Source organism: Mercenaria mercenaria, chromosome 8 (assembly GCF_021730395.1).
Source record: "Mercenaria mercenaria strain notata chromosome 8, MADL_Memer_1, whole genome shotgun sequence".
NCBI lineage: Eukaryota > Metazoa > Mollusca > Bivalvia > Venerida > Veneridae > Mercenaria > Mercenaria mercenaria.
In genome coordinates, this window is record NC_069368.1 from 6,576,598 (window position 1) to 6,593,943 (window position 17,346).

Consider the following 17,346-nt stretch of genomic DNA (forward strand, 5'->3'; position numbering starts at 1 on the left):
GTAAAAAGGGGAAATAATTCATGAAAAATTGTGCCAGAGTTATGCATCTTGTGTCATATGATGTGGGTGATGATGCTGAACAACTATTTTAAGTTTGAATCAAATCCATTCAGTAATAACAGAGGTAGAGTGAAAGTGCACCAAAACTTTAACCTGAAATTCTAAGTAAAAAGGGGGAATAATCCATGAAAAAATGGTGCCAGAGTTATGCACCTTGTGTCATATGATGTGGGTGATGATGTTGAACAACTATTTCAAGTCTGAAACAAATCAATTCAGTAATAACAGAGATAGAGTGAAAGTGCATCAAAACTTTAACCTGAAAATCCAAGTGAAAAGGGGGGATAATTCATGAAATATTGGTGCCAGAGTTATGGCCCTTATGTCAGATGATGTGGATGATGATGAGGAATAAGTATTTCAAGTTTGAATCAAATCCATCAAGTAATTACAGAGATAAGTTGAAACAAGAGCCATGTTAGACATGGCCAATCCCCCCGCCGGGCATATTATAATTGAAGGCTAAAGTTCCTGGCAAGTTAGTGTCTGAAAGTATTAATTTTGGGGAAAGCTTTGAAGAACCATTTAGTTGTGGTCCGCATCAGGGGTTTTAAAGATGTGGAAGAAAGAATAAGTCAGTGGTGAGGTGATTTACTGCTCAATTTTATTAATTTTCATGAACAGCAAAGCTATGATGTTTTTCTACATGGCTACTGTAAAAAGAAGGAATGGAAAGCTAAAAGGGAACACAAGTGCCAGAATGTCACAATATATGCCCGTCACAGCAAATTTGTTTACTCTAGCAGCTGTATTTGCAAATGGAATTTTAATTGTGTGGTTGTTTAGTAATCACTGTAAGTCTTTTGTTTTTGGTTTTTTAAGTCCACAAAAAAACTCCTTACCAGGAAGAGATATCTTAAAATACACCTAAAATTGGAAAGTAACATCCATGTTGTACCACAGAAAAGTGGTCTTGTTTTTTGCCTACGGTCAATTATAACAAGAGCACCGCCTTGCGGGTGCTGACGCTCATCTGATTTTTTTTTGTGTAATAGAAATATTGTCCTACCCATGATTTTCTAAGTCTAAAAAGGGCCATCATTCTTGCAAAAAGCAGGATAGAGTTATGTTTCTTGATGTACAGTGTCCACTTATGATGGTGAAAAACTGTTGCAAGTTTTAAAGCAATAGCTTTGACAGTTTATGAGAAAAGTTGACTTAAACATAATACTCAACCAAGAAAATGATTTTGTAAGTCCAAAAGGGGCAATAATTATTGCAAAAAGCAGGATGGAGTTATGTTGCTTGCTGTACAGAGTCAGCTTATGATGGTGAACAAGTGTTGCAAGTTTCAAAGCAATAGCTTTGATAGTTTAAGAGAAAAAGTTGACCTAAACATAAAACTTAACCGAGAAATCTGATATTTTCTAAGTCCAAAAGGGGCCATAAATCTTGCAAAAAGCAAGATGGAGTTATGTTTCTTGCTGTACAGGGTCAACTTATGATGATGAACAAGTGTTGCACGTTTTAAAGCAATAGCTTTGATAGTTTAGGATAAAAGCTGACCTAAACATAATACTTAACCAAGAAATCTGATATTTTCTAAGTCCAAAAGGGGCCATAAATCTTGCAAAAAGCAAGATGGAGTTATGTTTCTTGCTATACAGGGTCAGCTTATGATGGTGAACAAGTATTCCAAGTTTCAAAGCAATAGCTTTGATAGTTTAGGAGAAAAGTTGACCTAAACATAAAACTTAACCAAGAAATCTGATATTTTCTAAGTCCAAAAGGGGCCATAAATCTTGCAAAAAGCAAGATGGAGTTATGTTTCTTGCTATACAGGGTCAGCTTATGATGATGAACAAGTATTCCAAGTTTCAAAGCAATAGCTTTGATAGTTTAGGAGAAAAGCTGACCTAAACATAAAACTTAACCAGGCAACGCCGACGCCGACGCCGACAACCGCTCAAGTGATGACAATAACTCATCATTTTTTTTCAAAAAATCAGATGAGCTAAAAATGTTACAATATCAGTTATTTATAGTAACAACTAAGGGAAGTTAATCTTAAAAAAAAAAAAAAAAAAAAAAAAAAAAAAAAAAAAAAAATTATAAGTCCACACAAAAATCTTTACCAGGTAGAGATTGGTTAAAATACACCTCAAATTGGATGTAGCATGCATGTTGTACTACAGAAAAGTGGTCTCGATTTTTCCCTACGACTAGTGATGAAAAAGTTACAATAAAAGCTATTTAAAGTAACAACAAAGGGAGGTAATTCTAAAGAAGGGAACTGTGCATGACACTTCGTCTCATGACCGTGTATAATTGTGCCAACTTACATCAAAATCCCTCCATGCATGAAGAAGAAATGCTTCGGACAAAGTCATTCTTGTATCTGACCTTTGGCCTCTAAGTGTGACCTTGACCTTAGACCTAGGGACCTGGATCATGCACATGACACTCTGTCTCGTGGTGGTGAACATTTGTGCCAAGTTATATCAAAATCCCTCTATGCATGAAGAAGAAATGCTCCGGACAAGGTTTTCATTCTTGTATCCTTTGACCTCTAAGTGTGACCTTGACCTTAGACCTAGGGACCTGGTTCTTGCGCATGACACTCCGCCTCATGGTGGTGAACATTTATGCCAACATATATCAAAATCCCTCCATGCATGAAAAAGATATACTTCGGACAAATTTTTTAAAGAAAATATGATAAAGGTGAATAACTCAAAAAATAGGCAAGGTAGAGTTATTGTTCTTGCACACTGCACTTCCTCCCAATGTGTTCTATCAGTCTATTTAAATTTTCAAAATACATTCATATTAAAGTGTTGTGTGTGTGGTGGGGGCCGGGTATCAAACTTTGTAGTCTATCTTGTTTTCCTTTAATAAATCTCTAACAGTATATTATGAAAACTAAAAATTGTCATAAAATGTTGCTTAATCTGACTGACCACCTTTTAAGACATTTCTGATCAAAGAGCATAAAAGAACTACAGGTTTTGTTAATTCCTTTACAAAGAAACGGCAATAAATAGTCATTTTTTCATGAGAACAGTATGTAATGGAGCTGGGAAAATGTGTTAGAATAGTAAAGAAACTTATCAAGAAGCCAGCGTAATTGTCTTTTGAGGATTTTACTTTTGTGCTACAACGACCCTACCTTTACACCTGACCTTGTACTTTTTTTATACTGTATTAGGAGTGAATGTGTCCAGGTTTAACGTCTTTTTCAACAATTTTTCAGTCATATAAACGACAGTGTCTACTTGTAGCAGTGAGCACAATGCCCAACTTTATACTGCTGCCTCACTGGAATATCACCCAGTAGACACGTGACATGATATCCACCCAGTCACATTATACTGACACTGGGCTGACCACAGCCTTCTTAAATGGTATAGTATCCTTGTAATAGAATTTATCCTGTTATCAAACAAGTGTGCAAAAATGGCACACAGTACAGACTGATATAAATGTCACATTATTGTAGGGGCTATACTGCGAAACACATGGAATGGTAAGATGACAAGTAAATTATCTATTTGATGTCAATCTCTGTTTTACACCTTTTGTAACAGCTTTGATGGCTGAAGATGTGTCTATCAGTTGGTACAGCTGTCTTTCAAAAAAAAAAAAACTTGATTTTATTTAACCAGTTCATAATTTCATTCTGGGGGTATTTGGGAATATTACATATGGAAAACTGGCCATGCCCTCTGGTGCCCATGTTTTTTTGATGAATCAGAATAATCTGAACAATCTTTTTAGGTCACACAAGGACAATTTGTGTGAAATTATTTTAAAATTTGGCCAGCAGTTTCATGCAAGAACAGTTTTTAAGTTTCTACTATATACATATAGGGAAAAGTAACCACACCCTCTGGCGACCATGTTTTTGAATTAATTAGAATGATTTGAACAATCCTGGTAGAAGGTCACACAAGGACCACTTGTGTAAAATCATTTTTAAATCAGCAGTTTTACACAAGAAGATTTTTAAAGTTTCCACTATATACACATGACCACGACCCCTGGCAGCCATGTTTTTTGACAAATCGGAATAGTTTCAACAATCTTGGTAGAATGTTACATGAGGACCATTAAATTTGTGTGAAATTATTTCAAAATCGGACCAGCAGTTTAGGAGATGTCGTTTAAAGATTTTTCTACTTTTAGCTCTAGCGGCCCCTATGTGCAACCAAGTGAACTGTTTGAAAGAAAATTGTTGCCGATGGATAGACGGACGGACGCACCCACACATGTACGACGGACACAGCGTGATCACAATAGCTCACCATGAGTACTGTGTGCTCAGACAGGCTAAAAAATTGCTCAAATGATATTTTTATTTCTTGCTTTTGTCGCTATGAAGCGCAGTCAAATGAAACCAACCGAACAAATTTGAGAACAATCCTTTCTTAAGATATCACAGACCAATTTAGTTGAAAAAGCATTTGATGGTAATGGAAATGTAGTCATTTAAAAGTTTTTTTCCATTTCATGCTCTGGGGACTACTAAAAGCAGTTAAGTGAAACTATTCAAACAAATCTGAGAAAGTTTTACAAGTGGATGCTTCTCACCATGTTTGATGAACATCCATCAAGTTGGTCACAGAAAAACGTTTTGTTTTTTCTTCTATTTTTAGCTTTTTTATGGTAATTAAGTGCGGTCAAGTCAAACGATCTTAACCAGTTTGAGAAAGGTCTGTCAAAGGTTGCTTCTGACTAAATTTGGTGAATATCCTTCATGGAGTTCAAGAGTTACAGAGCGGACACGAAATTGCTAATGGACAGACAGACGGACACCAGTGTCATAACATAATACCCGCCTTCGGGTGTATGAAAAGTGAATGACAGTTACTAAGAAATCATACTGAAATATAAGTATAAATACTTGAAAGAAATGCAAAAAAACACTTTTTTGAAGTAGGGGAGATGGTCTGAACCCTTATATGAACTTTGATGATGATAATAAGGGCTGTATTTACTAAGATATAGTGAAACACTGGAGCTTGCCATAAAACTTTTACAAGAACGCAATGGGCGATGTCGACACCAGGACGAGTACAATAGCTGTTCTTATTCTATAAATAGTCAAGCTAATGAATCAATACCTTTGAATATCATTGTAGCTGAGGAACAGACGTTGAAGACTACTTAGAGAGTCCACCTCTACAACTGTACGAATCTTGTTCCGCCGCAAGTTAAGCTCCGCTAGCGAGTCCATCCCTGTGAGCCCGCTAACATGACTAATCTGGTTCCCGGCAAGATTCAACACTCGTAACTCTGACAAGTGGTTCAAGTTCTCTATGCATGATATCTGTAAACAAAATAGTCAAACTACACATGTAGGCAGTATACATTGTGCAATTATATGAAACCTTTACATAGTACAATAAGGAGAAGCCTTAACATAAATGGGACATCATTAAAACCTATACATAATGAACCTTGCATATAATAATGATCCCAGTTTCACATCAAATCTTCTACTACATCCTTAGTTCAAAAAAATCTAAAAGTTATTCCCATTGACTTTAAAAAATGTCTGAATTAAGTAGACCAAATCTTTTTCATGAACAAGAGGGCCACGAAGGCCCTGTATCGCTCACCTTACCTATTGACCTAAAGATCATCAAGATTAACATTCTGACCAAGTTTCATTAAGATATGGTCATAAATGTGGTCTCTAAAATGTGAACTAGCTTGTCCTTTGATTTGACCCGGTGACCTAGTTTTTGACCCCACATGACCTTGATTCGAATCTGACCTAATGATCATCAAGATTAACATTCTGACTAAGTTTCATGAAGATACAGTCATAAATGTGGCCTCCATAGTGTTAACAAGCTTTTCCTTTGATCTGACCTAGTGACCTAGCTTTTGACCCCACCTGACCCAGTTTTGATCTGACCTATAGATCAACAAGATCAACATTCTGACCAAGTTTCATTAAGATATGGTCATAAATGTGGCCTCTACAGTGTTAACTAGCTTTTCCTTTGATTTGACCTGGTGACATAGTTTTTAATTCTACATGACCCAGATTCAAACTGGATTTTGAGACCATCAAGATTAACATTCTGACCAAGAGTCATGAAGATACAGTCATAAATGTGGCCTCTACAGTGTTAACAAGCTTTTCCTTTGATCTGACCTGGTGACTTAGTTTTTGACCCCAGATGACCCAATATCGAACTCACCCAAGATTTTATTCAGGGTAACATTCTGACCAAGTTTCATTAAGATTGGGTCAAAATTGTGACCTCTAGAGTGCTAACAAGCTTTTCCTTTGATTTGACCTGGTGACCTAGTTTTTGATTCCACATGACCCAATATCAAATCCTCTAAGATTTTATTGAGGGTAACATTCTGAACAGGTTTCATTAAGATTGGGCCAAAGTTGTGACCTCTAGTGTTAACAAGCTTTTCCTTTGATTTGACCTGGTGACCTAGTTTTTGACCCCAGGTGACCCAATATCGAACTCGTCCAAGATTTTATTGAAGGTAACATTCTGACCAAGTTTTATTAAGATTGGGCCAAAATTGTGACCTCTGGAGTGTTAACAAGCTTTTCCTTTGATATGACCTGGTGACCTAGTTTTTGACCCCAGGTGACCCAATATTGAACTCGTCCAAGATTTTATTGAGGGTAACATTCTGACCAAGTTTCATTAAGATTGGGCCAAAATTGTGACTTCTGGAGTGTTAACGAGCTTTTCCTTTGATTTGACCTGGTGACCTAGTTTTTGATCCCAGGTGACCCAATATCGAACTCGTCCAAGATTTTATTGAGGGTAACATTCTGACCAAATTTCATTAAGATTGGGCCAAAACTGTGACCTCTAGAGTGTTAACAGTCAAATTGTTGATGACGGACGACTGACGGACAACGGACGACGGACACAGGGTGATCACAAAAGCTCACCTTTGAGCACTTTGTGCTCAGGTGAGCTAAAAAGTCAGGGTGAAATGAAACATACATTGTCGGAAAAAGAAATAATTATTGAATTTAACAGTGTTTCTATTTGATATTATCGATACAGTATGGTATGGTTAAGAATTCAGTAGGGACAGTATGGTATGGGTATGTAGTCACTATAGACAGGAAATGGTATGGCTATTGTAGGGAGCAGGGACAGTTTTTCAATGTTGACAACAATTTAAGACCTGTTTCTCCACTGACATAAATGTAAAGTGTTGACTGAAATGACTGAAAAATGTTTTGATTTTGAAGACCATGCAATTACTAAGTAGTAGGTGGATTTTAACTTCCAAGGTAAATAATTTCACAAGACTGGTTATTAAACACAATTTCCAAGATGTAAAGTGAGTTAAAAACACATTTAAGTCTAAAGCGAAAATCTGTTTCATAGAAATTCTTTTAATTTTTAAATGTAGGACAAAAATGGGTTACCAAGGTAATCTCAACAGATACTTGTTAGTATGACAATATACCTGATTTCCATGCAGATCTAAAACATCTAGTTTTTGTAAAGCCTCTAAATTCTCTATTTTCTTCAACCTGAAATATAATGGAGATATACTAACACTTAGTACAAATATTATAACATTTAAATGTCATCAGCTGTATTTCATACGATTTTACTATGTTTAAATATCCACAGCCATATTTCCTACCAATATTTCAATGTTTAAATGTAAACAACTGTATTCCCTTTAATTTTGTTTGTTTGTTCTGGGTTTAACTCCGTTTTTCAACAGTATTTCAGTTATGTAATGGCAGGCAGTTAACCTAACCAAAGCTCCTGGATTCTGTACCAGTACAAACCTGTTCCCCACAAGTAAATTACAACTTTCCCAAATGAATCAGAGGTGGAGGACAAATGATTTCGACACAATGTCTTTTATCAAATTGTCACTGAGAACATACACCCCGCCTGGGGATCAAACTCACAACCCTGTGCTCTCAATATTGAGCTCAGTGGGCAGGTTTGAATATTTCTGTCTTTCTAAATGTCAACAGCAGTATTTCTATGTTTAAGTCCCAGCAGCTGTATTTCCTACAAACATTAAATTTTCTGTTTGGAATGTCGACAGCAGTATTTTCTGTGACCAATTCTATGTTTACATATTAATGCAGTTTCAACTGCATTTCACATATATTTCTGAGTAACCGTAAGTCCACATTTCATTTATTTTTAGTTATAATTATCACTTATTGCAAAGGTTTTCTTACAAATTTTCTAGCTGTCTAAAATTAACAAGCTTACATTGAACAAAAACCTCCTTATATCATACAATAATTCACACACTGTTGCAAAGTGTAAAAAAAATCAGTATTATTCATAAAATGCCTACAGCCAGACAATTCCTACTTACTTATTTTTACCCAACATGAGTACCCTAAGTGACTTAAGTGAACCAAGGCCAGATATTTCCTCTATTTGATTGTCGTACAGGTCCAAGAAGATAAGTCTTTTCAGGCTGCCGAGATGTTGGATCTTTGTGATCTGATTGTGCTGGTAGTTTAGCAGACGCAACTGCTCCTCCCCCTCTAAGATTGGACATACTGTCAACTTCCGTCTGTAAGTAAAATACTTGGGTGTAATACCAGTCCACTTCAGAAACAATAAATTGTTTAATAGACCCTAAGATTATATAAAATGAGTTAACAGACCAGTCTAGAATCTCAGGCATCTAACTGGTTGATTCTGACTTGAAAATAACTACCGGTAATGGCAAAGGTTGCATTTTGAGACTTGAGTCCAAACTCATGTTTTAGAAAATGAATCCTGATTGGTTGATTCAGTGCTCAGATCTGAAATTGACCAATGGTAAGGTTGAATTTTTAGACTGGTCCCCAAATTTTTATAATCTTTTACCTTAAAATTATCAGACTTTACCAATTTTTAACTTTGATTTAAAATTCTGAGTTACTTCTGTTTTAATTAATTTCTCCTGTTTCAACATTGTTTCCCAGACAAAGAAATAACGTAAATCAATCTCAAAATTCCATAAGTAAACCAATTTATACCAAACAAACAAATAAATTCTAACCTGTCAAGATTAAGTCTGTCGGGATTGGAAGACCGTTCCTCTGGTGTTCTATAAACTACAGGGATTCCTGGGGCTGAGGGGCTCTCAGCAAATATCACTCTGTCCCCTAAAAGATAGAAAAACTGTTGTACAAGCATCAAAGCAGAATTTTTCAACAATATTTCACAAGCTCACACCACTGCTGATGACTCTAGAGCTCTAAATTAAATCTAGGGAGAACAATAAAGTTTCCAAACAATAATATAGAAATATGCTGTCTATTAAAGCTACGAAATTCTGGAATCTGAAATGGTTAATGAAATTAAAACCTCATTAACAGACCAACAATTTCTCAAGACTTGAAGAATAGTTTACCTTATTAAGACAGAATATGTCATGTCATCGTTGCTTTTTGTTACCTTTATAATTCTATACAGCTTATGAACAAAACTCAAGTTGCTTTAAAGAAAGAAAATGTCCGCACATCTGGCAATTAATATTTTTCTCCTCATTTTTTTGTAAAATAATTTGTGCCTGAAGCATAAGTTTAACCATATTCATAATTTTTAACCTGTACATAATTAAATTTTGTGTTTGCAAACTTACTAGTTACAAGATCTATTGTTGTCGAGTAAGCACCTGTGTACGGACCTTGGAACACTTTAAAACACTTCATTTTTAGAATATTTATGTAATTTCTCTAAGTGAACTATATTGTACAATTTCCTTCCACAGAAGAAATATCCACACTTTATAACACTTTCCAAGTAGTTTCAATCTAAAACATGTGTCTGCTTCTGTACAAACTAATTATCTAATTTTCAATCCATTTATTTTACATATAAAACGTAACTATTATCACAGTCTGAAATTCTGTCAAAGTATCATAGATTGAATTTTGTAACTATTATTAGCAAAAATTCTTTTGAGGGAATGCTACATTTATTTTCATGAATACTAGACAATCTGAAGTTACATATTGTTAGAACCACTGAATATAATCTTTTTACACCTTTTCATCAAATCGAGTGATTAATTATTGAAAAGCAACAGTAAAAGGAATATTAATAAACCAGTAAAAAATTGATTCTGTGTTGGAGACAGAGCAATTTATTTTGTACAAAGGTATCATTTACCTTCAGAATATGATTTGCAGCTTTACAATAAACGCATTCATGGAAAACTTGTGCCACATATAAATGACTAGATAACAGCCTGCTTTTGATTCATTCATTTCATAATTACAACATTCGTTATAATATAAAAGGTATTTTTCTTTTGTGGTGAAGTAACCATTTTGGGAACGTTCGCATCATTTTGGTTCTGATATGATAAAATACAAATATGGTTAGTCCTTTTTACCTACACATGATAGTTTTGTTTAATTTATTTTTGTTTTGTTCATTGAAACTATAACAAATGTTTATTATAGGAATTTTAATTGATGATACTATTCATCCGTACCACTTTCTGAAAAACAAAGAAATCGTATTTTCTGTTTCTAAATTCTATGTATCATTACCTCAGCACAAAAAACTGGATAAGTGCTTCATTATGTCAAAGCAGTTATCCCCCTTTTGCACTGAGATGAAAATCTGACATTCTTTTAAAGCATACTAAATTATCTAGATTTCTGAGAAAATAAAATCCTTGTAAATCCAGAAGCAAAAGACTGTGCCTGGCTTACTGATGAAAACTATTTTCGGTCAGAATACGTACAACATTTCATTAAATTTGTGAATCAGTCAGTCTTGTGTAGGGAACTTACAGAATACTTGACCATGGTGAAATGTGACTGGCTGATAATGAAACATGCAAGTTTGTTTACCTTTATAAAGTGTTTTTTTTTTAAAGTTCATGCATAAAATAAAAATTGAAAATCGACAGAAAAGCTCCAGATATGTCGGGATAAACATTTACATAATTATCTTTTCTGAAACTTTGACTGGTTTTCTTCACTTTTATGGTCAGAGTTTTTTACTGGCAATTATGGTACGAAGGTAATGATGTTTTGACAATGAAAAGTGTGTGATATTTTGCATTTATGTTAGATCTTAGATGATGATGTGACACAATTTGTCCAACAAACATTGTAATGTGCTGGACACAGCTTTATTCTATTACATAGGTCTGATCAAGGCTTACCTAAATCTATCTGAACAGTTGAAGGGAGCAAACTCAACCTTGTGTTTTATACACAATCATATATTTTTTAAAGATTTACTTCCCTTCTTAAATTCCTTATATTTTATGAATGATTACAAGTGTATATATTAAAACTGATGATAAGTCTAAGTTCTAGTAAAGGAGGGTAGAAAATGGCAAAGCAGCTTTTTAGTAGAGACTCAGAAATTTAAATTAAATAGGAATAATATCTAACAGCACTATCAAGAACCAGCTAAAACTTGAGGGGACCAGCAAGTAAATTTAGGGATCAGCTTGAAATTTAGGGACCTGCAAATTAAGTGAATTCTAGGTATTACAGGTATGACATATGAGCATGACCCTGGACTGGTGGACTGGCTGGAAAGAAAAACTAACAGTTTGAGTGCTAAATAAACTTTTACAACAGGACATCTAAAGTATATTTTTCCTCAACCTTAGCCTATAGTCTGTTTCTAAGATTCGTTAGCCTATTAGTGTCACCTTTACCTTTCATCTTGGTTATATAGTCTGTTTCTAAGATTACAGATGCTATAACAAACAGTTCTGCTATATAAATAATGTATTTTCTATCTATTCTACTCTTACCGAGCGGTACGGAACTTTTTCCATGACAGACGAGAAAAGCATTCTTAAATACTTTTTCTGTCCCAGACACTTTCTCTGTGGATTAAAAAAACTTCTATAATGGAAAAGAATCTTTGAGGACGTTCTACAATGCAAGGAGATCAACCCGTATTGTTCAGAAGCATGTAGAAATATTTTCAAGACGATTTTTGTCACCATGCAGTGAAAAACTAAATTCTAACTGCAACAATATTAGTACAACCTTGAGTTAGTACATATGATTCTAAAGTTAGTAGTATAAGCAGATCCAAAGTTATTACCCAATTCAATAGTAAAATATAACTTGGTTGTAATATTTTGGTAACTGCATGTTGCCATTTTGAACTGTTTATAATTATGCAGAAGATGACAAAAACAGTGGGCAGTAATTCTAAATAGCATTACTTTTTACTGAACATGTATTTATTCATGGTTCTAGACATTTATGCAGATTAAATCTTTTGCACCAGTTTGACTTACATCAGGGTCAAATGTTATAAAGATGAATTTGAAGACCAGTCTAGAAACTCTAGCATCTGATTGGTTGTTTCTGATTACAGTTTTGAAACTGACCAATGACAATGATGCACTATGAGACTGCTTCCCAAACTCAAGTTTTATAACCCTGGAGTCAAGTCTCTGATGTACCATCTCAAAAACTAAAATCCTGGATCTGCTCATAAGAACCCAAACATTTAGTGCAGCCCGTCACCAACCTGGTAGAAATGCGGGTGTTTTTTGTTGTTTTGGTGAGAAGAGGGAGCTTCTAGAGTGGCGGCCATCTTCATCGTCGCCGGACAATAAGTCAACTGGAACATGCGAGAGATCATGCACATTGGCAGCTGAAACTGGAACTATTTGTTGCTGCTTCGACTTATTGTTACTACGGTAGTGAATAGGTAGCTTCTCTGTAAAGAAAATAGTGCAGACATCAAATATTGAAAGGAACTACTTTTTCAGAGCTCAAGATTTAAAATATAGCAGAAAGCTATTCTAGGTTGAGGAAAATAAGACTGCAGAAGCTAAGCAGAGGAGATGTTAAAGACTTGACATTTAAATTTAATAATGGAAAGGTGATTTCAACAACCATTGACATGAAAAAGCTCTTATCTGGAAAAGATGGCTTGCAGAACTCTTGATATAAAAAATTCTTTAAACTTGGAAAAAAGACAACTTTCCAGAATCACATATGTAAAAACAGCTCTAAATTTACAACAACTCTTGAAGCTAAAATCTAAAAAAAATATGCGCAACTAAACTGCACTTTCCAACAAGGGATGCTTTTTTTGCAAACCATGTGATCAGACAGCAGTATGTATACTGTAACTTCCCTTATAGTACAATCCTAACTTCAGAGATGTGTCTTGAGCTCTGTTCACTACTCTAATATACAAATATATATTGTGCAACAACGTGCAAGGAATTCATGCAACTCCAACATCATGAATACCACTCACTCCCTAACCAATGCAATGTGTCCTACTACAGTAAAACACTACACACTCTAACATCATTGGCAAGAGTACCCAGGATCTCTAAAGCAAGTTCATGTGGCCCCCACCATTTTCCTTATATTCCGTATCTCTGTTTAGACTGCTCGAGACCCTGGAACACTCAAGTTCCCTTCTGACCTTGACCCACCAATGTTTTACTGAACTTCTAGGGGTGCAATCGTAAAAACTGAATTTTGAAATCTATCTGACCTTCCAATGTGGAAAACAAGAGCTGTCCGTAAGACAGCCAAGCTCGACTATTCGAAATATTGTCCCAGAAGCAGGAAAATATTACCCAAAAAGGTTAAATATCAAAAGAGTTTTAAGTTCAAAAGGGGGCATAATTTGACCAAAATGCATATCAGTTATGGGACTTGCTGCTATCAACTAGTTTTATAACCCTGAAGGCACATGTGAAGCTTCAGTTCAATATCTGCATTAGTTTTGGAGATAGAAACTCGCATGTAAAACTTTAACCAGAATTTTCAAAGTCCAAAAGGGGCATAATTTGCCCAAAATACATGCCAGAGTTATGGGACTTGACCCAGTGAGGTTGGAATTGATCTAGAAAAAGAAAAAATAATTTCAAATCTATATGCCTTTTAGTAATTGCTGATGTACTTGCATGCAAACTTTAACCTGATTTTCTAAGTCCAAAAAGGGGAATAATTTGCTCAAAATACATGTAAGAGTTATGGACTTGATCCAGTGAGGTTAGTAATTGATCTAGAAAAGAAAAATAAGTTTCAAATCTATATGCCTTTTAGTAATAGCTATATGTACTTGCACGCAAAACTTTAACCAGAATTTTCTAAGTCCAAAAGGGGCATAATTTGGCAAAATGAAAGTCAGAGTTATGGGACTTGATGCTATCAACTAGTTTATAACCCAAAGACACATGTGAAGTTTCAAATCAATATCTGCATTAGTTTGGAGATAGTAACTTGCATGTAAAACTTTAACCAAAATTTTCTAAGTCTAAAAGGGGGCATAATTTGCTCAAAATACATGTCAGAGTTATGGGACTTGACCCAGTGAGGTGGTAATTGATCTAGAAAAGAAAAAATAAGTTTCAAATCTATATGCCTTTTAGAAATAGCTGTATGTACTTGCACGCAAAACTTTAACCAGAATTTTCTAAGTCCAAAAGGGGGCATAATTTGGCCAAAATGAAGTCAGAGTTATGGGACTTGCTGCTATCAACTAGTTTTATAACCCGAAGACACATGTGAAGTTTCAAATCAATATCTGCATTAGTTTTGGAGATAGTAACTTGCATGTAAAACTTTAACCAAAATTTTCTAAGTCCAAAAGGGGGCATAATTTGCTCAAAATACATGTCAGAGTTATGGGACTTGACCCAGAGAGGTTGGTAATTGACCTAGAAAAAGAAAAAATAAGTTTCAAAGCTATATGCCTTTAATTGATGGCTGTATGTACTTGCATGCAAAAACTTAACCAAGGTGTGACGCCGACGCCGACGCCAGGGTGAGTAGAATAGCTAGACTATTCTTCGAATAGTCAAGCTAAAAATCAATCTCTTACATACACAACACTCTAAAAGACACACCATATCATTACACACAGAATTCCAGTCTCATTTACATTCAAATTATTTTAACTGATCTCACAGCGAATTTTGTCATTTAAAAATTTGACAAAAATGAAAAAAAAAAAAATCAAACAACCCTAGTTGTTGCAAGCTGAGAGTCATCAGTACATTTAGATATAATAGCATATTGGCTCCACATCACAATACAAATTTTCCATGATAATCATTATTTTTTAATTAACCAGTCTTTACATGACAATATAAATAACACATCAAACAAACACTCAGCCAACAAATGCTTGAGACCTTGGGATTGCTGCAATTTTGAAGTTAGTATAATTAATAGGAACTGAAAGTACCATCACTGTTTATTATGTAATATCTAAGTTTTCTACAAAGGAAACATACCATGTGAACTGTAAATATTAATTTCTGGCTAAGACACTACAGCAGGCAGCCCTGTGTAAGCAGTAAATAACCTGTATTTAGTGAACAACCTGTCTTAAAAGGTCACTTTTGCCCCTTCTCTTGACTGGCTGCTTATGACAGGTGTGGCTAGAGTACTTCTAGTATTGTTAAAATAGTGTATAAAATTATGAATTCAGTTTATTTCTGAAACCTTTAATTTCAACTGGAATTAACCCTTTCCCTGCTAAATTTCAATAATGAACTTGTCCATCTTTCAATTTGGACAGTACTATTAACTTTAAAAAGGGGTGCTTACCAAAAGAGATACTGACTGAATGGCGAACAGTGCAGACCATGATCAGACTTCATGGATGTGCAGGCTGATCATGATCTACACTGGTCGCAAAGGCAGACTCAGTCGTGTCCAGCATGATAAGGGTTAAATTTCAAATATTTTGTTATTTGTTGACAGAAAAAACAAAATAATTTATAAAATAGAAGTATATACCTTTGTCTGGTTGATGTTTCACCCAAACTACAAAGAAGGGTGCTGCAGGTACCAAATGATCGTTACCAAGGGGAGTAACTCTGCAAGGTGCAGTGGAAGGCCGACCAGGCAGCTTTTTTACCGTTTTAGCCATTTCAAAGTCAGATGACTGTTTACATTCCTAACAAATTTATGCAAGTCGACATTAACTGATAAGCTGTTTTTTTTTTAATTTTGTTTTGTTCATAAGTATCTTTTACAGGTAATGCACTAAACTATTGTACCTCATTCTTTATTGACATGCACATTACAATAGATATTCAAATTTCAATCATTTAATCTAGCACAAAATTGTCCTCTTCCATGATCTATCAGATAAAAGAATATTTAAATTCTCCATCATAATTTTTTACAAATAAAAAAACTCTATGCGATGTTTATAATCTGAAAATGAAACTTAAAAATTCTCAAGAAAAACAATAAATTAATTCATGTACAAATAAGATTTTGTATTTTCATGTTTTATTTCTAAATACACATCTTCTACTATTTTTGATCCCTGAAAAAACTCTCTAAAACTTAAAATCATCTTTCACATGTTAGTCCATATAGTTGTCTTTTCTAATTTCCTCTGAAAACAAGTTTAACTGACAGAATTTTATATCTATATCCAACACTTTATTAAACTTTCTAAAAATCGTTCATCAACCTTATTAAAATTCATTTACAAATATCACTTTAAAGAAATGTTAAGATAATTCGTATTTACAAATAAACTCTTCTAATCCATTCCTTTCAGCTACAAATCTATACAATATATATTAAACATCCCAAAATTTCAATTTTACGATGCATTCAAATTAAAGTGCACTTTTTTAATTCAAAATCATGCTGTTTTTAATTTAAAGTCATGCTAATCCTGTCCAATAATAAATATAAGAAATTTTTTGTTTAAAAATAAACTTTTAATCCTAACCCTTTTAGCCACAAGTCTTAACGATAGTTAAACATCTCAACATTTCCATTTATGTATGCTGCGTTCAAAGTGCATGTTTTAATTTACATAAATTTTAAGTCATGAACATAAAGATTTATTTCAAATAACAAACAGTCGTCATTATATAATCGCATGACAGAAAAACAACCACGATTAATTTGTGAAAACTATGGCCCAACAACGAATTTCATTTAATCCATTTGGAATTATTCAACATTGCATTAATACATTATACTATATTTCGGCAGCCTATCACTAAAGGCTTGTTAAGCGAAAAAATCTTCAATTAAAACTTAAACATTGAGTCAATAATATGAAAATGAAAAAGCACTTGATAAAGAGTACAATTATGTACATCTGGTTTACAGTCTATTATCAAGAAAGTTTTTTTCAAATCTTAAGAAACTGAAAGACGTTTAATTAAACTTGGTTTAACCCCATTTAGGTTGCGAAAAAGGAGTCTTTTGTAACAGTTGAAAACAACAAATGACTGCACTTGAGCTATCTTAAATTATATTTCATACAACATATCATAATGTCTTTCATTTGTGATAGACTTGATTTTGAAGTAATCAAGATTCAATTTTAGTTTAACATAAGAAATACCTTTTTTAAATACTTGAACTATGAT

The 17,346-nt window shown here is 34.2% G+C and overlaps 1 protein-coding gene across 6 annotated transcripts in view; it reads right to left on the reverse strand.

Annotated features, from left to right (window-relative positions):
• The window catches only part of LOC123523131 (leucine-rich repeat-containing protein 49-like), a 112,070-nt gene that overhangs the window by 71,533 nt on the left and 23,191 nt on the right, over positions 1 to 17,346 (reverse strand). For 4 of the 6 annotated variants that reach the window (XM_045300786.2, XM_045300784.2, XM_045300783.2 and 1 more), the window contains 5 exons: positions 12,495 to 12,686; positions 9,031 to 9,136; positions 8,353 to 8,556; positions 7,468 to 7,534; positions 5,124 to 5,329 (listed from right to left, as the gene is read on the reverse strand). In XM_045300786.2, the coding sequence (XP_045156721.2) occupies positions 5,124 to 5,329; positions 7,468 to 7,534; positions 8,353 to 8,556; positions 9,031 to 9,136; positions 12,495 to 12,686 (775 nt within the window). Of the gene's footprint in view, positions 1 to 5,123; positions 5,330 to 7,467; positions 7,535 to 8,352; positions 8,557 to 9,030; positions 9,137 to 12,494; positions 12,687 to 15,739; positions 15,918 to 17,346 lie in introns of those variants that run through there. The other 2 variants (XM_045300785.2, XM_045300788.2) reach the window with 2 other exon arrangements.